Below are 20,810 nucleotides of genomic sequence, written 5' to 3'. Positions count from 1 at the left end.
CAGCTGTCGGCGTTAGGTGTAAGCAGTGCTACTACTGTCAACAGCTGTCAGCATTATGTGTAAGCAGTGCTATTACTGACAGCTGCTGACAGTAGTAGCACTGCTTACACCTAACGCCGACAGCTGCTGACAGTAGTAGCACTGCTTATACATAATGCTGACAGCTGCTGACAGTAGTAGCACTGCTTATACATAATTCTGACAGCTGCTGACAGTAGTAGCACTGCTTATACATAATGCTGACAGTAGTAGCACTGCTTATACAAAACGCCGACAGCTGCTGACGTAGTAGCACTGCTTTTACATAATGCTGACAGTAGTAGCACTGCTGATACCGAACGCCGACAGCTGCTGACAGTAGTAGCACTGCTGATACCTAACGCCGACAGCTGCTGACAGTAGTAGCACAGCTTACACATAACGCCGACAGCTGCTGACAGTAGTAGCGCTGCTTATACATAACGCCGACAGTAGTAGCACTGCTTATACATAACGCCGACAGCTGCTGACAGTAGTAGCACAGCTTATACCAGGCATGCCCAAACTATGGCCCTCCAGCTGTTGTGAAACTACACGTCCCATCATGCCTTGCCACAGTTTTGCTGTTAGGGAATGCGAAACTATGGCAAGGCATGCTGGGACGTGTAGTTTCACAACAGCTGGAGAGCAATAGTTTGGACATGCCTGGCTTATACATAATACCGACATTAGTAGTGCCGCTTATACATAGCGTCCACACTAAATTATGCTTAACCCTTTGAGTGTCAACATCAGTGAGGGGTATGGATCATTGGGTAGCCAGCAACTAGGTCGACATGGGTTAGGTCGACACAAGCATTAGCTTGATATGGGGAAGGTCGTCATGGAGATTTTCACTTTTTTTTTGGTGCCAAATTTTGACAGTCGACATGGACACTGAAACGTAGCAGCGTGTCCTCTCGCGTGGATCGCTGCGTTCGGCACACTATTTTATTCTCCCACCACACCCTAGTGGATGGTAGGGCATGAAATACCGCCTGTCGGCACATGTTGGCTCAAAAAGTGAAAAAACCTCATGTCGACCTAGTGACCTGTTGACCTTTCTCCATGTCGACCTTCAGGCATGATCGCAGTGTCTTTTCTAATTTCATGCATGTCTTGTGTTCCTTTTTATTGAAGAGTTAGGTGATGTAGGGATCCAGCGTCATTTTCTCAGCATATCCTCTGCTTTCAAACAAATGGCGTTGTCTGTCCGGCAGCTTCATGTCTCCCCGGAATCCCAGTCCTCCTACCTCATACAGCAGCTGCTTGGTGAAGTGAAGAAACTAGGATGCAGCGTGACATTTCTGCTCCATGTAAGTCTCCACCCACCTCTATCTCCTCCCTGTATTTGCAGGCGGCACCTCTGGCAAAAGTATTTTTCGGTTTCCATGGCTCTGAAAGAAGTAGTTTGATAGCCAGTAATAAAACAAAAAAAGGACATTAAAGAGAACAGCTCATAAAGTTGACATGCTCTGAATTAGAAGATGGCAGTGTTTAGTTTTAACGAGCCTTCCAGCGAGCGGTTATAGCAACTTCAGTGGTTTTCTTTTGTGTTGTCTCAAGTTTGCAATATCGCACAATTCCCGGATTTAAAAGAAAAGCCTGTGTGTGTGTGTCAAACATTGTATGGTTGTAGCAAGCAGATGAATATATGGTACAATTTCAAATCTAGTTCTAGGTTATGTACATAGTACCGAGTGAATTTGCCATTATACGGAGTGCCCATATTATTGTAAGGTCTCTGCCTATAATACATCAATCGCAGTCTGAACCCATTACAGATGCCTCCTCTCATGCCAACTATCCTTTTGTTTGCACAGGGCTGTGAATGTGACATTACATCAATGTTGAAAAAGTCAAAGGAACAGATAAACCAGTCTATCACCGTCATTGCCGGGTTGCTGGGCCAAATCTTGATTACTAGGCAACCGAACTTCAATCCGGTTTTGGAGGGACAATGTGGTTTGGAGCAGGCTGAGGTGATTTAAACGGGCACCGGTAAACCACAGAAGATATATATTATAGCTGTCAGTGATTCGTTGCAATTTCTAGGGACAACTTACTGCTGTATGAGATGTGTGCAATAAGCACTTTTTATGAGGGAATGACAGGAACTTCAGACCTGATCCGTACGCTACTAAATTAAACAGGGTAACTGGTATTATACATACAGAATTCTTGTTCCAGTTCAGCAACATTGCTCGCCGGGATCAGTATATACAAGAATATATTGTGTTGTATTTAATGTGGATTCCTTTTTTTCTCCCCCCCCCCCCCCCCATACCAGTTCATTTCTCCAAACATCAAACAGAGTTTTCTCAAGGAAACCGAAAACGCCCTCATGGCACAGGTGGAATTGCTCCAGAATGAGGTGCACTCTATTGAGGGGATGTACCAGAAAGCCTGGTTTGAGAGCCACAAGGTATTAAATCCAACTTTTATCTTTCCACGGTTTCATTGTGTATATACCAGTGGAATCATGGCGCCCTAGAATAGTGGTTCTCAACCTCAGTCTTGAAGTACCAAATCGGCACTGTAGGGGGGGCTGGTGAAGCATTGCGATGCCGTTCCGGGCCAGGTAGTCATTGACTACGAAGCAGGTGTTGCTTGGTGCATTGTTATGATGCAGCTTCCAATTGGCGGCAATGCACTTTCTGGATCATGGCTGACCTCTCCATAGCCGATTTTCCCACACAGAATTTAATGGTGTAGCGCTATTCGATAGAATGTTGCATTTTTAGGCTTCACCTGAGCCTAGGGACAGGTGTCCACTAAAACTACGATATGACCCGCACGGAAGCTTGTAGGCGTCTGACGCTTGGTGGGTGTTGAAGCTGCCTTCCCCCTTCCATAGAACCCGCCTGGAGCATGCGCGCTGTGATGTACAGAAAAAATGGGTCTCCTTAAATTTTATACAAACCCTGTATACTTGTATGTATATATTTTTAGATCTAAATCGGGCATTGGCGGTGTTGCACAGCCAACGCAATATCTGAACTATCCTTAATGTCACTGTAGAGGCACTTTAGAGTCTTTTGGGGCACATTTAAACCCTGCTATTTATCAAAAGATTTTCTATGGCCACTAGCAGGCTTCTACTGACCTGTCCATAGTTTCACTCTTTGGGGTTTTGGGGTTTAGGGTGATTTCCCCACTCTTTAGTGTACTGCACTTGCTGGGGGTCTAACACTGCAGAATTATCGGGCAACGACTGTGAATTCCTTTTGCTTTTTAATTGCAAGTGATTTGGGAAAGAGGCGACAGGCCTAAGGTCGACACTTTCAAAAGGTAGACATGAGTTTAGGTTGACATGGGTTTTTCATGGTTTTTGGTCCCGAATGTTGACCCTGTTGACATGGACACCATATCGGTGCCTCCCTATGCTCCGCACACTATTTTATTCTCCCTCAAAGTGGATGGTAGTCCATGAAATCCCGGAGGTGGGGTAACTGGATCCTTTAGAATTGTTTTTTATTTATAATGAGTGCTGCCACACTGCCAGGTCTGGGGCTCAGCAGTTCCCTTACTGGGATGGAGAAAGAGTAGTCATTGATGTTACTGGAGCCGCTTGTTCTAGAGAACCCAGAAATGTAGTTCTAATATACGCCATTGATTTAAATTTAACATATACAGATAAAGCTGCTCCTGACGATTCTATCGCCATTCTGACGGAGCCCACAAGCTGGCTGAGAGGCGCTGCATCTGTACTGTACAATCCATACCCCCCCAACATGAGATTCCTCGTGGGACAAAATGCTTCCTACCTGGACTTTGAAGCTATAAATGCAATCATCTGTGCGCTGAAACACTTTCCTATTAATTAAATAGTTCAACACAGCTGGCACCAGTCATATATTAAAAGGGGATTCCATGTAGAGCAGGCATTCCCAACCACGGTCATCAAGGCACACCAACAGTGCAGGTTTTAGTGATATCCAGGCTTCAGCACAGATGGTTTAATCAGAATCCCTTAGATACTAATTGTCACCTGTGCTCAAGCCTGGATATCTACAAAACCTGCACTGTTGGTGTGCCTTGAGGACCGTGGTTGGAAAAGCCTGATGTAGAGAGTATTTTGTTCCTCCTGGAATAAGTTATCCCAAACCCTTGACTGGGACCAGGGGGGTCCTAAGTGTCCTGAGCACCCCAAGGCTTAAGCGTGCCTTGATCCTTCTCTGTGTGGGTTTTGGTTTGTGTTCACAGATGGGTCCTGTACTCAAGATACCTCCATGAAAATATTTTTGGAACTAGCCTTTTTGTATTGCATTGACCAGCATCTCTTACATGATACGAAATGTTGCAAACTGACTAACTAAATTTGATGTACCGACTTCTGTTTTTGTTAGCTAGCAGAGGACATCCGGAAATGTTTGCTCCCTCTTGGCCAAACTTTGCAGTGTTATCTGAACAAGTGCAGACAATTTTGGGTAAATATCTTGAACTTTACCTTGAATGGTGGTTGGCCAAAAAACTACCTGCATTTAAACTTGGTGTAAATGGAATCGGGTCTAAGTTGCTGAAGGTCTGGGAATTTGTAGAGAAAAGGACATAAGTGGCAATCCATTTACAAAGCAAAACCTTGGATCTGGGGTAATGTTTTATATTTGGTGGGGGGGGGGGGAGAGGATTAATGTTTCTGGGTGTTTTAATTTTGGGGCCAAATTTCCTTAGATAGGGGGCCACCTTTGTGCAATGTATTTTCTATGTGTGGAGCAGTGGTTTTCCTGCAGGAGGCTATGGAGCACTGGTCTCCACAGGAAAAAAAAAATTCCCAATCATGGTGTTAGTAGACCCTTGTGCGGATATAGATATATAGAGCGGGAGATGGATGGTGGGAGAGGGATATAGAGAGGTCAGGAGAGGGAAACCTGATTTATTGTGCTTATACACTGTACAGCTATAAAGGCCTAATAAACATTTGCTCGCTCTTGGAACCGTTTCAGATGCAATTCCAATCCAGTAGGGACCAAAGACCCAGCTACTCCCAGGATCTCTCTCTCCATGACTTCTACATGAGGATCGCCTGCCACCTCCACAGCATTGTTATGGCTTGGAAGGACATTGCAGCCAAAAGTATACAATTTAGGACAGGTAGGCGGTAATCCATTGTATACCAGAGAAGAATCTTAAATCACCATTGACGAAACAAATAGTACTTGGAGACTGGTTTAGGCTAGTGCAGTGATAGCTAACCTTGACACTCCAGCTGGTGTTGAACTACACATCCCAGCATGCCATGCGTCTGTTTTAAGATGGCCAAATAGTAAAACTGTAGCAAGTGTTAAAAAAAAAAAAGTTTTTTGCTCATCCCCTCTTTCCAAAATTTATGGCAGCTATGCCCACAGTGTTCCAGGTCTGGGCCAAAAAAAACTATATACTGTGTGCCTGGGAGGTTTGCAAGACTTGTCTTCCTCTGTTTGATCTCCCCCCAATTATACAAAGCTGCTAACCATTAACAAACTAGATCTACTTAACAGTTTTTCCCAAATACCTACATACCCTTTTTTTTAATATATAACTTAAAGATATTTTGCAAGCATATCTGAAGAGGACATATTAACATAGAGCAGTAAATACATTGAGACTGTACAAAGAAGGGCAACTAAAATGGTGCATGGCCTACATCACAAAACGTACCAGGATAGACTAAAATATCTTAATATGTATACTTTAGAGCAGAGAAGGGAAAGGGGGGACATGATAGAAACTTTGAAATATATCAAGGGTTTTATCAAGGTACAGGTGGGAGACATTCTTCACAGGAAGAGGAGCAACAGAACACGAGGACATGCACTGGCACTAGAGGGAGGAAGGTACAGGTGGGAGACATTAGTCACAGGAAGAGGAGCAGCAGAACACGAGGACACGCACTGACACTAGGGGGAGGAAGGTACAGGTGGGAGACATTCTTCACAGGAAGAGGAGCAGCAGAACACGAGGACATGCACTGACACTAGAGGGAGGAAGATGTAGGTGGGAGACATTCTTCACAGGAAGAGGAGCAGCAGAACACGAGGACATGCACTGGCACTAGAGGGAGGAAGGTACAGGTGGGAGACATTAGTCACAGGAAGAGGAGCAGCAGAACACGAGGACATGCACTGACACTAGAGGGAGGAAGGTACAGGTGGGAGACATTCTTCACAGGAAGAGGAGCAGCAGAACACGAGGACATGCACTGACACTAGAGGGAGGAAGATGTAGGTGGGAGACATTCTTCACAGGAAGAGGAGCAGCAGAACACGAGGACATGCACTGACACTAGAGGGAGGAAGGTACAGATGGGAGACATTCTTCACAGGAAGAGGAGCAGCAGAACACGAAGACATGCACTGACACTAGAGGGAGGAAGGTACAGGTGGGAGACATTCTTCACAGGAAGAGGAGCAGCAGAACACGAAGACATGCACTGACACTAGGGGGAGGAAGGTACAGGTGGGAGACATTCTTTACAGGAAGAGGAGCAGCAGAACACGAGGACATGCACTGACACTAGGGGGAGGAAGGTACAGGTGGGAGACATTAGTCACAGGAAGAGGAGCAGCAGAACACGAGGACATGCACTGACACTAGGGGGAGGAAGGTACAGGTGGGAGACATTCTTCACAGGAAGAGGAGCAGCAGAACACGAGGACATGCACTGACACTGGAGGGAGGAAGATTCAGGGGGAATGTAAGGGAGAATTACTTCACAAAAAGAGTAGTAGATAAGTGGAATAGCCTCCCATCAGAGGTGGTAGACGCAAATACAGGAGTACAATGTAAAAATGCTTGGGATAGGCATATTGATATCCTTACAAAGAAATAAGGATCAAATATGGTTTGAGGTAACATGTTTAAAAAAGGGGCAGACTAGATGGGCCAAGTGGTTCTTATCTGCTGTCACATTCTATGTTTCTATGAAGTAGACAGTCATGTTTTATGTTTGTAACTACACTGGAACTAAATGAATAATTTTGGTGGTGGTGTATCAAGCAGTGAAAAGAGTGGAGAACAGGACCAGCAGAGGTTACCCATAGCAACCAATAATTTACTTCTTAATGTATAGAATGTTCTAGATAAATGCATACTCAAACCAGATTGGTTGCTATCGGCATCTTCTCCACTGGAGAACTTATCCATTATTTTCACTTTGTTGATAGATCAAACCCCATTTATGTGTTATGCTTGTCACTTCTAGATTGTTCGTTTTGATCCAAAATTGCCCAAATTTTATGGAAAAACAAAAGATGACCTGAAGTTGTTTCGTTTGTGTACATTATACTGGTAAGATTGTCTAGTGTATAAACTGTTTCACCATGTGTGAGTAACAATGTTGTGATTTACAGATGGATCTACAAACTTTGGAACAATGAAGCAAGATGTGGACAAGTTTTTCAACAGCGCCTCTCTATCTGCCAAAGCATTTTCCTCTCTGAGCAATGCGACCGCTGACCTCTCTGTAGTGACCAAAGATATTGAGGCCGCTGTCCCAGAACTGCAGACTTCTGCAAAAAGTTTATTACGGCTAATTAAGGTTCTTGGAGATGTCAGCGGTCTCAATTTGCCGACTTCACTCTCTCCCAACAATAGACCGTTTTCTGAGAGCCCCAGAGTTGACCTGGATTTTCATATATGGGGGAGAAGCAGAGACTCCGTCCGAGTGGCTATAGCTAAATGGAATTATGAAGCACGTCTGAGGGATAAACCGTGACCATCAAAGAAAAATGGTGTAATTTATCGATATTATTGGAGCTTCACTGAACAACTGTGCACTTAATGTTCTACTTTAACACAACAAGGTTCTATGTGGAGTTCAATCGACAAGATGTTTGCAGTTTAAGGACCTTCTTCCAATTTTTTTATATTCACAAATAATTAAATGTGCGAAATATTTGATGTTTAATTGTAATATAAAAATAAACTTAAATATGATAAAATAAGAATTCTTGTGTTTATCTACTAGATGGAGTAATTAAAGATATCCATAGGGCTCCGATTAACAAGGCGCGGGGGCGGGATAGCTGGTGCGATATAGCAACTGCTCATTCCCGCTTGCAGCACTATTTAGTTAGCTGCTGCTGCTGGTATTTAGCGTTACAGTGCAGCGAGCAATAGTGTTTTACCAGACAGCAGGGGTTACGTTCTCCTCCATGGGCGCTGATTGCAGATCAGTGGTAGGTCCTGGCACCTGGTGCACATGTAGACTGGTTATGAGGACTTCAGCACCGAAAGCAGGAAGGAAGGGGCAAAGAGTGGGGCTAAGAGGTGCAAATGGACTGCATTGAGGGTAATGGGCCTTATTCCGGTTCACTCTTAGAGGCAAATTCCTTCTCAAATGGACAAAACCATGTGCACTACAGGGGGGGGTGCTGATTTTAACATGTGCAGATAGAATTAGATTTGGGTGCTTAATTTTGTTTCTGTGCAGAAATACTGACTGCTTTATTTTACACTGCAATATAGATCTCACTTTGAAGAAAAACCACACCCAAATCTAATTCTCTCTGCACTTGTTATATCTGCCCCCCCCCCCCGCAGTGCACATGGTTTTGTCCATTTGAGAAGGAATTTGCCTCTAAGAGTGAACCAGAATAAGGCCCAATGGACCAGATGCTCGCTACCCATCACTGGCCCAGATGGACTCAAATGCCTAGAAAGTTCAAATAATCACAATAAATTGCATTAAGACTCAGACAACAACAATATAAAGCCCATGGGAGCAGTAGTCAAGTGCTGCTTATTACAATTAGACAAAACAATGTCTGTCCGAAGAGATGCTGCATAGCTGCTTAAGCACATTTTACAATTGGCAAAGAGTGATAAAATGCTTTTCATTCATTGTTTAATGGCCTTCACCTGGAATCGGTACATCTGTCAGAATGAACTTGGGTCTACAGTCATTCGGTCGACTGGCAGGAAGGTCGACCTGACTTAAGGTCGACATGGGCCAAGGTCGACATGACTTAAGGTCGCATTTGCATAAAGGTCGACATGAGGAAGGTCGACTGGTCATAAGGTTGACATGGGTTTTTCACTGTTTTTTGATCCGAATGTCGACACAGTCGACATGGACACAGTTGGCAATGAGAATCGGACCCTCGCATCGCAGAATCGGACCCTCGCATCGCTCGCTTCGCTCGCAATGCTTCGCTGCGCTCGGCACACTATTTTATTCTCCCACCACGCCCTAGTGGATGGTAGGGCATGAAATGGCACATGTCGGCTCAAAAAACAGTGAAAAACATATGTCGACCTTATGACCAGTCGACCTTCCTCATGTCGACCTTTATGCAAATTCGACCTTAAGTCATGTCGACCTTAAGTCAGGGTGGAGACCTTAAGTCAGGTCGACCTTCCTGCCAGTCGACCTAGTGGGGTCGACCTAATGACTGTAGACCTAAGTTCATTCTAATAGATGACCGCATCCCCTTCACCTGGGGGGAACTCAGGGCTTCTTCTAAGCAGTCTAGTGAGATTGCTTAGAAAATACCCCTACATTTTATTTATTTAGTATCTTGTGTAGCGCAGCAGATTCCGTTGCGCTTTACAAATGTTGACAACACTGAAAGAACAAACTGGGTAACAACAGACAGACTTGGAGGTAGGAGGGCCCTGCTGCAAGCTTACAATCTATAGGGATATAGGAGGGAAACACAAGGACAGGCACCAGTAATAGCATAGCAGTCCCACCAAGTTACAAGTCCAGAAGGGAAGCTATATAATACATGAGTGCCTCAGAAGATTTAAGTGGCTGATACCTAAATATGATAGGCTTGCCTGAAGAGGTGAGTTTTCAGGGAACGCGTGAAGGTTTGGAGGCTAGTAGAGTCTTATTGTGCGTGGAAGGGCATTCCATAGGGTGGGAGCAGCCCGATGAAAGTCCTGTAATAGTGAGTGGGAGCTAGTGATCCGTGCAGAAGAGACACAGATCTTGTGCAGAGCGGAGAGAGTGAGTTTGGAGATATTTGTGTAGGGGACATAGGGACAGTGATGCACAGCCACCCGTGCCGCTATCGAACGGCGATTAAGATCCCGCATGCTGGATAAAGCTACTCAGAGCCGGCCCTAGACTAAATGATGCCCTAGGCAAGATTTTGTCTGGTGCCCCCTAGCACCGCCACTAGTTCCGCCTCTGACCCTGCTCCCCTTTCCCAGCACCATCAACCCTCCTCATAGCAGTCATCATTTTGGTGCTTCTACCTGCAATATTTTAAATAGAAACAGTACACACATTCGGTGCGCAGCCCAAACAGTAGTGTGTTTTTACTGGGAAGGGGCATGGACACACAATCTTACCCCCAATTCAAATTATGCCACACAGTAGTGCAACTTTATTAACATTATATCATGCGATGGTGTCCCTTATTCACGTTACATCACACTGTAGTACCACTTTACCTTATAAACATTACTCCTCACATTATTCACTTTATACCCGTGGAAAAAAATCCTGAGAAAATATTGTATTTTAAGCACCTCTATGGCCACACTGCAACCCAGCACAAAGCAGTGTGTGCTGGGCAGAGGAGAAGAGCTGCAGCTGCTGCTGCCCGGGCCCCCACTGGGCCCTTCCATCAGACTTTGGCCCTACCCCTTTCTCTTGGCACCCCTGAAAATACCACACAGTAATGCCCCCTACACATTACACACATTATTAATGTCCTTATAACCTTAATGCCCCTTACACATTATGCCAACCTTTATTAATGCCCTTCATACACATAATGACACACATAATGCCCATTACACATATGTTGCACATTATTTATGCCCTTATACACATGACACACATAATGCCTGTTACACATATGTCGCACATTATTAATGCATTTATACATGACACACATAATGCCCCTTACACATATGCCGAACACTATTGCACAACCAACCCACCCGGAGACAGCACTCGCACAGCCGCTAACACTGTGACCTCTGCCTCTGCTTAGATACAGATGTTTCCTCATACATATTGACTCAATAGGCCATGCAGCTCCTGGCCAGTTCTGCTAACGTTGGTTGCCTTTTTTGCTGAAAATTCATCTTATTTGCTTTGTTATGACCAGCACACACAAGGAGCTTCCGATGATTAAAATGATATGTGGCATGCCTATATTCTGTGCAGTGGCGTAACTATAGCCCCGCAGCCCCCGCGGTGGCGGGGAGGCGCTGAGGGGCTGTGGGCGCCGATCTGCGGGGCTATAGTTACAACTATGTTTAACAACCCCCCCTTACCCCTCCGCAAGCCGCCGCCAGCGCCGTTGCATTCAGGGTCCCGACTCCCGGCTGCAGCGTAGATCTTGCTGCAGTACTTCTAATGAAAAATAACTATCAGAAAATGGCTGCCCCCTAACAGCAGACAGTTTTTTGGGATGCTAGAGGAGGCGCGGGCCTCCTCTAGCATCCTTAAAAACTGTCTGCTGTTAGGGGGCAGCCATTTTCTGATGGTCATTATAGAACTGCAGGAGAAGACGGAGACGGAGCCGGCTGCGGGACCCTGAATGCGGCAGCGGCGGGGTAAGGGGGGGGTTTTAACTTAACTTGGGTAGGGGGGGCGGCGCTGCCGATATCGTCGGGGGGGCGCATAAATTCTAGCTACGCCGCTGATTCTGTGAGCGACTGTGGCTGTACCTGCGTACGGAATGCTATGTTACAGTGATTTCCATGAATACACTATTTCATATGCAGATACAGCCTCACTCACACACAGAATATAGGCACGCTGCATATCATTTTAATCAGCAGAAGCTGCTGGTGCCCCTAGGCATTCCAAATGCCCTAGGCAATTGCCTAGTTTGCCTATGCCTAAGGCCGGCCCTGAAGCTACTTAATCGATTTGGATTAAATACTTGGATAATACTGCATTTACTTTTGCCCATCTTGAACACGATTAAAAGATGGATGGATTGTAGTCTGAGATTTGGGAAATTGAATGTCTAGCACAGTGGTTCCCAAACTTTTTTTTTTTTTTTATCCCTGCACCCTAGCGTATCACAATTTTAGCAAGGCACCCCTAGGGTAAGAGAAATTTTTGAAAAAATAAAGTATATTGTGTTTGTCATTCTTTTGGTTTGGAGATGAGGGATTTGTCCACATATTTTATGATAGTCAATTACATTGACCATTGAAATGTTTTTCAATTGTCCTGAACCACCAATCCAAGGCACCCCAGAGCGCCACAGCAAACCGTTTTGGAACCACTGATCTAGCATCTCTGTGACAGATTGTGGCAATCCCTCTTTCCTGTGATCAGTGGGGGAGAGGGAGATTGCTGCTATGTCAGGGAGTCTCCTGCAGAATGCAGGAGGGGAGGTAACTATGGTGTAACTGTGTAATGTGGGCTAGGTGACATGAGGGAGATTGCTAGACTAATGAGGGAGAGAGGGAGATTGCTGATATGTCAGGGAGTCTCCTGCAGAATGCAGGAGGGGAGGTACTATGATGTAACAGTGTAATGTGGGCTAGGTGACATGAGGGAGATTGCTAGACTAATGAGGGAGAGAGGGAGATTGCTGCTATTTCAGAGAGACTCCTGCAGAATGCAGGAGGGGAGGTAACTATGATGTAACCGTGTAATGTGGGCTAGGTGACATGAGGGAGATTGCTAGACTAATGAGGGAGATTGTTGCTATGTCAGGATGTCTCCTGCAGAATGCAGGAGGGGAGGTAACTATGGTGCAATGGTGTAATGTGGGCTAGGTGACATGAGGGAGATTGCTAGACTAATGAGGGAGATTGATGCTATGTCAGGGAGTCTCCTGCAGAATGCAGGAGGGTAGGCAACTATGGTGTAAATGTGCCATTTAGATTTGCTGGGTATGGGTCATTAGGGTTATAGTATGTCATACCTCCCAACTTCTGCAGATTGGAAGTAGGGAGACTCGCACGGCTGAAAAGCGGCATGGCCTATGCTAATTAGCGAGTGGCTTATACAAATTCGCAAATTCGCCACAATTAGGTTATGCCCCTATTTGCTCCCCCCCCCCCTTCTGCGACGCTGAATAGACTAACAGCATCTTTTACTTCAGACTGGGTAGGACTCCCAACTACCCCCCCGCCGCAGGACACTGCCGGCCCCGGGTGGGACGGTCCCGCGAAAAACAGACAGTTGGGAGGTATGGCATGTTAGGTCGACCATGTCTAGGTTGGGGTGTGTCAGCCATTCAAAGGTGTCGACTTGCTCACTGTGGACATAGGGTCCGGATAACGGTCATTAGGTCGACCAAACTAAGGTTGGCATGCATTACATCAACCAATGAAGGTCGACAGGCCTTAGTTTGATGCATGAAAAAGTTTGACATGGCTTTAGGTCGACACAAGCATTAGGTCGACATTGGGGTAGGTAAACAGTCAAAAGAGCGACATGGGGTTTTCAGTTTTTTTTTGTCCCAAATGTTGACACAGTTGACATGGACACCGAAGAAGAAGTGCACCGGGTCCCCTCGCATGACTCGCTACGCTCGGCAGACTATTATATTCTCCCACCACGCCCTAGTGGATGGTACGGCATGAAATACCACCTGTTGGCACATGTCGGCACAAAAAAAAAGTACAAAACCCATGTCAATCTTTTAACTGTCGACCTTCCCAATGTTGACCTAATGCTTGTGTCGACCTAATGACACACTTGATCTAAATCTACGTCAACCTTTTTCATGTGTCCACCTTCAGTGGTCAATCTAATGAATGTCGACCTAGTGACATATACCGATTCGCTAGCGTAGTACACAAACCCTCTACAGCACCTGATAGAGTGAAGCAAATTCCTGTTATTTGAATGTTTTGAACAATCCCTTTTCATGTGAAATCTGCATATTACCAGTCCTACATTCAAGGGTAAGAAAACCCCCTTTTGATGACCCCTGACCTGCATTGTGCTGCGTCCATTGTCTTTGACACAGAGAGCTGTCACTTTTACAAGGGCTGGCTCCTGGTGGGAAGCAGACTGCTGCCTTTCTTGCCTTCTTCCCACTGATCTGTAGTTCTATTTGCCTCACATGCTCAGAAGTCAGTGGGGCACTATAGCATGCAGATGGCTGTCCGCAGTTCCTTGTGCAGGACGCAGGGTACATAGCTGACACTTTCACATCATCGTTCAGTGTGAATGGAATAAATCTTAGTAACCAGCAACAACCAAGACCCAAGGTAAGTGCGCGGTTTCTGATATTGCAGAGTCTTATCCAGTTTTCAGCTGTTGCTGATGAGAACCTACTTGGTGGCTTTGTAGATATTGAGCAATCTGTGCTAGAGCATATTTCCAGCATGACCTGGAGGTCTGCAGCAAGTGTTACTGTCACCTCTGTTCTACAATGCTGGTTCCTGTCTTGTGCAATCACTGCGGTGGACAATACAACTGTATTTTTTATTGGGTGAATAAGCGGGATGCAGTCACTTTCCCGGCGGTCGGAATCCTGGCGGTCAAAATTCCGACATAAATGTGTGTCATAGATTGTAGACTGTCTGCTAAAATATATACATTGGTGTCACACAATACATTGTTTAGCTTGTAGGGATTTGTCACATTTTGTGTCTCTCTACTGTATCTATATTAACAGACTGTTAACCTTTCTAATTGGAAATGCCATTGATGCTTTTTGTCAGACAGAAGACAAATGCCTGATTCTTGTCAATTCTAGTATATACCGTATAGCTGTAGCCATCTGCTCCTGAATCGCCACGCTGCAACATCACAGCCCAATGTATTACTGAGCCGCGGGAGCGAATTAGATGCATGCGCTCCGCAATCGCGCCAAACAAGTTACATGTGACGATTGGCACGGCAACGATGAGCGTGGCTACATCTGTATATGGCTTATTCACTTTTCAGTATTTCATAGAAATTATACAGTGATAATAAATTTCCTCCAACAAGTCATGCAAAGGCTGCAGAAATTCTAAGATGGGATGTTGCTATAGGCAACCAATCAATGCAGGAGATTTCTAAGAAAGCTTATGCAGAATGCTAATTAGCACTACAGATCGCGGTTCCCATTATTAGTGGGAAGTACAATCTGACCCCTATGTACTAAACACTGAAAAGTGAAGAGTTTGGCCACAGTAGTTTACGGCAGCATTTGGTGTATCTGCTTTAACAATATGGAGGCCTAATACAGGTTGGGTATCCCGTATCCGTATTTCCAAAAACCGTGTTTTTTCAGAATATTTTGTTTTTTTTTCCCCTGCACCTTTTTCTCATAGTTACCACGTCCCCCGGCATCTAAGGCAGGCTTCAGGATCCTCTTCCGTGACATCTCCGATCCCAGGGGTGCATTGCGCGAGTGTGCCGGTGACATCACCGGCGCGACTGCAAACTCACGCAATGCACCCTTGGGACCACTGAAGAGGATTCTGAAGGCCGCCGGGGGACACCATGGATGCTGAGGGACCATCGGGGCACCACTAGGGGACCAGGTAAGTATGTTAAAAAAATATATTCCAAAAACCAGAAAAATCCCTTATCCGAAATGCTGGTGGTCCCAAACATTTCAGATAAGGGATACTCAACCTGTAGTAGGAGAGAGATCTTTCGACCCCCTCTCCCTTCGGCAGTCTCTACACATGCAGTGTCAGATAGGGATGGCCGCTTGACCATCAATGATTCGTAATCATCAATGCTTTGACCGATATAGAATAGTTTTGCCATCGATGGGGAGAACCAGACTGTTTCCCTCGCCATAACTGAATAGGTTTTTTTTCCCCAAAGGTGCCGTGACACGTAGCCTAGTTCCACTCCCGACAACCATGAAGCCACACCCCCAGGTTCTGCTTGGCCCATTGGCCAGTCAGCCAAAGAAAAGTGATGGCCATTTTTGGTCCTACATCACATGGTATGCAACCATAGATGACCTTTGCACTATCACAATTGATGGCAACCATCGATGGAGATCGCATTGATGGCCATACCTAGTGTCAGATTTCCCCTGGGGTGTTTTTGGAGGGTAAACTCCTCCCAAATGCTGGAGAAGCAACTCCAAGGGGCAGTGGTCACCGCTACCACTGTCCTTGCAGATTTCCCGATGTACATAGCAGGGATAATGTATTTTCACTAACAATGAAAATGACGGCCATAAAATAATGTATCAATAATCATGGCAATTCTCTTTTTTGCTCTTTAAAATGATATTAACCCTTTGAGTGACGATATCTATGTGAGTGATTTGCGAAATATCCGCTAAAAATGCCATTGTCGCTTACATTTGTTATATAAATTCAAATAAAACAAGTTGTGTTATAGGGTATATATTACTACATAAGGTAAACATTATAGGTGATTATGATGGACATGGTTGGCTTGGCAATTTTGACAAATTTACTTGGCACTTAAAGGGTTAATTAGCATTCCTGAGACAGAGTAACCATACCGGGTCACTGAATTGGAGAGGTTTGGTAAAATGGAATGCCGTACAGTAATGCGTATTTCTTTCTATAAAAGCTAATCGAAAAATAAAAATAATTTCTTTGATAGGACGCACTTGCTGTCCGATATACAAGCCCTATAGTACTAAAATGAAGGTTTTCAAGGCATTAATCGCTGTCCGTCAGTAAGTACTGTGTGTACAGGGCTTACGTGTTTAAAGGGGTGTACACATGGAGAACTTTTAACAGGAGATTTGGACTAGATAGTCAAAATCTCCTAGAAGGTTAGCCAAAATCTCCAGATTTTTCCCCTGCTTAGTCAGTATTGTCTAGCAGAAATTGCTTAGCATAGATTGACTTTGCAGGAAAATTTGACTAGATCAGACTATCATTGCTTAGACAAAATCGCTTAGTCAAAATCTCCAGTGCATCTAGCCAAAATCTCTCCCAAAATTGCTTAGTCAAAATTGTCCATTAGTCAAAATCTTACCGTGTGTACACCCTTTAAAAGGTCTATGTACCGTACTAAAAGCCCCGTACACACTGTGAGATATTGGCCAGTGGCCAATTTTGACTAAGCAATTTTGACTAGATGCACAAGAGATTTTGGCTTGATGCAATTTTGTCTATCTATACTAGGCAATCTCTGCTAGACAATATTGACTAAGCAGGGGAAAAACTGGGAGATTTTGGCTAAACTTCTAGGAGATTTTGACTATCTAGACAAAATCTCCCGCTAAAATCTCACTGCGTGTACACCACTTAAGACTTAGAATATGAAGATGAAGTACCAAAAAATCAGCTCTTACCATTTTTTAAATGCATCCTATAACCCAGGGCTGGGCAATTGAGGCCCTCCAGATGTTGAGGAACTACACATCCCAGCATGCCTTGCATCAGTTTCAGCAAGGCCACATAGCAAAACGAATGCAAAGCATCCTGGAATGTGTAGTTCCTCAACATCTGGAGGGCCGCAATTGCCCAGCCCTGCTATAACCTGTCATAGTGACACTCTCTATCCCAGGCTTAATACATTTGCTCCTCAATGTCAGTCGTATTGGTGGCTGCATTAATCACTCTATATTTACAACAATTGTGTTACTTTATGGAAAACATGTAAACCCTTCGCATGGTAAATATGCTGCCGTCTTCCCCATCACATAGTGTTGCCTAGTACTACATGTCCGTTGCATGCCCTGCACTTTAACTGTATTGGACTATATAGATTTTTTTTTCTACGGATACCAGTTATGTAGGTGTAATATCTGCAAGTGCGCCTGTAATAAAACCTATATACACTATCTACATTATATGTCCCACATGAGTTGAACATTTATGAATTGTGACTGTGCCCCAATTAGTGGATATGCGTGTTGTATTGCTCAGCAACATAATAGCAGCATCATTTTGGTAATCTCCTTTGTAAGAGATGTGCTCGTATTATCACTATACTAGACCACATCTTTTGTTGCCCTATAAAAGAAAAGGCATCTGGTTGCTGGGAGATAGGGCTGTCCAGCGGAACATGCGGAATGGCAGCAAGAGAAGATTTATTGAGCAACTGCCAGCTCTTTATAACCTCTTACATAGAAGCGGCTAATTTTCCATACTCGGATTCTATCTATCTATCTATCTATCTATCTATCTATCTATCTATCTATCTATCTATCTATCTATCTGTAATAAGTCTGTTCTTCTTATATTTGGAAATATACCCTGTGGTGTGCACGATGGACCAATATTTTTCTGGGACTAAGAAACTTGTCTCTGTGTCTTCACTGACATGGCTTGCAAACCAAGCGCTGCCCTAGGGGAAAAGTCAGGATCTCTAGAGGAGGGGAGGGGGGGGGGGGGGGGGTGTTTCCAAATGCATTCCACAATTTCCTACTCTATGGAACATTGAAGCAAGTGCAGAAATCTTTGGACGTGGTAGACAAACCTAGTACCAGTCCTGGACATATACTGTATGTACACATTGGTCTTTTTATACACTGAATACATACGTGATAGAAGAACTTGTAGGGGACAAAACTGTACTTTTTAAGCACATCACCTCCCACCTCATGGGACGGTTCCTGTCTCTTCTTGCTTGTCTCCCAGAAACCGCCGTTGTTCCGAACCCAATCTCCTAGAGCCTCTTAATCACCTTGCGTATGGGCAGCAAAAGCTAGCTTTCAGCTGGTCCTTTATTAACGGGACGCCTCGCATGCGCACTGCGCAATCTTTTGATTATCTGTCAGGCTGCGAATCCGCAATGGGTCTCAATCAGCGCCATAGTCTGGGCACCATGCTAAATAAATATAGTAAATAGTGCTGCTTAATAACAGCAATGCACTGTAGAACATACACAGCACCACTGTGTAGTATAAGGTAACATATGTATAATATATAATAATTCAAGTGCACAGGAAGTGGTCACTAGAGGAGGAGATGCGCTCCCAGGCAGTGGGACCACTGTGGGTTTCCTTTGTGCCCTTGTGGGTCCGTCAGTTCTGCCTGTATACTTTAGAATTTATGTTGTTCCTTATAATGATGAAATATCACATCTATCTTTCTTACTCTGTGTTCTTTATAAAGTCACTACAGCCAACCACTCTCTTGCTCAATAGTATTATTTCCCAGCAATCGTTTGGAGTACTACTGCTTCCCACGCTAGAGTTCAGGACTTTGCCCGTGCTGCACCCCTTCAGTGGAACGCATTCCCTTGCTCCATTAGACTCTCCCCGACCTTGCAAAGCTTCAAACGGGCACTGAAAACTCACCTATTCATCAAAGCATACCCTTCCACTGCATAAACCAGCTGGTTCTCCGACCCCTTGCTTGTTTACATTCTGCTATCTAACCACCACCCACTTGCTTGCACCTCTTGTAATCTGTCTGTCTCCCCTTCCTACTAGATTGTAAGCTCCTCCGAGCAGGGCCCTCTTCCCTCCTGTTGCCAAAGCCCTCTTCTCTTCACATTTCACTCACAGCTCTCCTATACTCAAACACTCAGTGACCATCTTTGTCCGCATACTCATCTCCATCATTGGCCTCAAGCCTCTAGTTGTAGGTTGATTGAGTCCTCACTACTTATATTTAAGCTGTAATGTGTATTGAACTGTGGCGCTCTTTATTTGTACTGTATTTTTATTATTTATTCAATGTTATGCCAAGCTTTGTCTCCCTGTATTGTTCCTTTGTACGGCGCTGCAAAACACTTGTGGCGCCTTATAAATAAAATTATAATAATGATGATAATAATAATAACAAGTGTTGTGTGTGATTCCCCCTTATAGAGGCACTGCTCTGCTTAAACACGGGAAGGCATACAGTATTACCCCTTTTAGACATACTACCCGGGATTTTGGCCAGGTTTACCCAGGATTTTCAACCCAGGTCACTCCCAGGATTTTAGTAACAGACCCCCTTTCACACTACACCTCAAATCCGGGAAATACCCGGGTATACCCCTTTCACACATAAGCCAGGCTTTTCAAGCATTTCAGTGTTTCATCATTAAAATAGGACACGTCCCGGCAGCAAAAAAAAGCAACATCACATGCTTAAAACTGAAAAACCCAGGTAAACCCATTCAGACATAAGCCGGGTATTATACCCGGGAGTTAAATACCGGGAAAAACCCTGGTCAATTGCAGGTGCTCAGTATCCGGGAGTGAAATCCCGCGTATACCCTTTCAGACATACACTAGTCCCGGGTTTGGGCGCGTTCATGTGAAAAAACCCGGGATTTTCGCGTATGTCTGAAAGGGGTATTAGTTACTGTTTATGCATACAAAGATTAAAGTAGTTTTGTTGAAGTACAATTGTAAAGTTGATCATAGATTATATATAGTAGTACAGTATGTAAACGTTGTTGTTTTTATTGGCACGCATAGTTTGATCACTACAGTAAGTTAATATGATGGGTCTAAAGCTGTGTACACACAGGGGAGATATATTGCTCAGTGTCTCCTGTTCATCAGTGACCAGAGATGCCGGGGGAAGAGGCAGGGAAACAGCTGATCACAGGAGCTTGCTCCTGCGACCAGCAACCATCAGGGGCTGCACACGGGAGCGCGCACAAACAAATCTCTGGCAATATGGTCGCTCAGCGACCATATTGCCAGCGATATGTGCTGAAATCGCCCCCTTGTGTACACAGCTTATGGGTTCAAACACAGCTAGACTTGTAATTAAATGCTGTCCACCCTAAGGGCTCGTGCACAGTGACACATTTCATGCTTCTGTTGGGCCTGTCCCATTGCCTGATTCATACTTGCCTGCATTAATGATCTCCAATCCGGGAGGTGCCCAGTGAGGACTAGCAGGTAGGCAGGCTGCACTAATGGCATCATTAGGGCCTCACTCCCTAGTAGGGAAAATGATGGGATTGGAGCATATTTGCATAGGCAGTGGGGCTAGAATGATGCAAATCCGCAGATTTACTGTAATGATCTCATTATTCTGCCCAC

At 44.7% G+C, this 20,810-nt stretch overlaps 2 protein-coding genes across 4 annotated transcripts in view; both read left to right on the top strand.

The window, feature by feature from the left end:
* The window catches only part of LOC146037083 (kinesin-like protein KIF14), a 68,934-nt gene extending 61,016 nt beyond the window's left edge, over positions 1–7,918 (top strand). For all 3 annotated transcript variants that reach the window (XM_083160996.1, XM_083160997.1, XM_083160995.1), the window contains 6 exons: positions 1,159–1,334; positions 1,842–2,000; positions 2,309–2,443; positions 4,368–4,448; positions 4,965–5,112; positions 7,350–7,918. In XM_083160996.1, the coding sequence (XP_083017122.1) occupies positions 1,159–1,334; positions 1,842–2,000; positions 2,309–2,443; positions 4,368–4,448; positions 4,965–5,112; positions 7,350–7,714 (1,064 nt within the window). In that variant the 3' untranslated portion in view covers positions 7,715–7,918. The remainder of the gene's footprint in view (positions 1–1,158; positions 1,335–1,841; positions 2,001–2,308; positions 2,444–4,367; positions 4,449–4,964; positions 5,113–7,349) is intronic.
* A 6,015-nt stretch (positions 7,919–13,933) lies between these two features.
* The window catches only part of ADGRD2 (adhesion G protein-coupled receptor D2), a 170,831-nt gene continuing 163,954 nt past the window's right edge, over positions 13,934–20,810 (top strand). Inside the window, exon 1 of the mRNA XM_083160480.1 lies at positions 13,934–14,145. The gene's annotated coding sequence lies outside the window, so the exon portion shown is untranslated. The remainder of the gene's footprint in view (positions 14,146–20,810) is intronic.

Source organism: Crinia signifera, chromosome 9, assembly GCF_055691185.1.
Source record: "Crinia signifera chromosome 9, ASM5569118v1, whole genome shotgun sequence".
NCBI classification, from domain to species: domain Eukaryota; kingdom Metazoa; phylum Chordata; class Amphibia; order Anura; family Myobatrachidae; genus Crinia; species Crinia signifera.
This window is presented reverse-complemented; position numbering and strand designations above follow the sequence as displayed.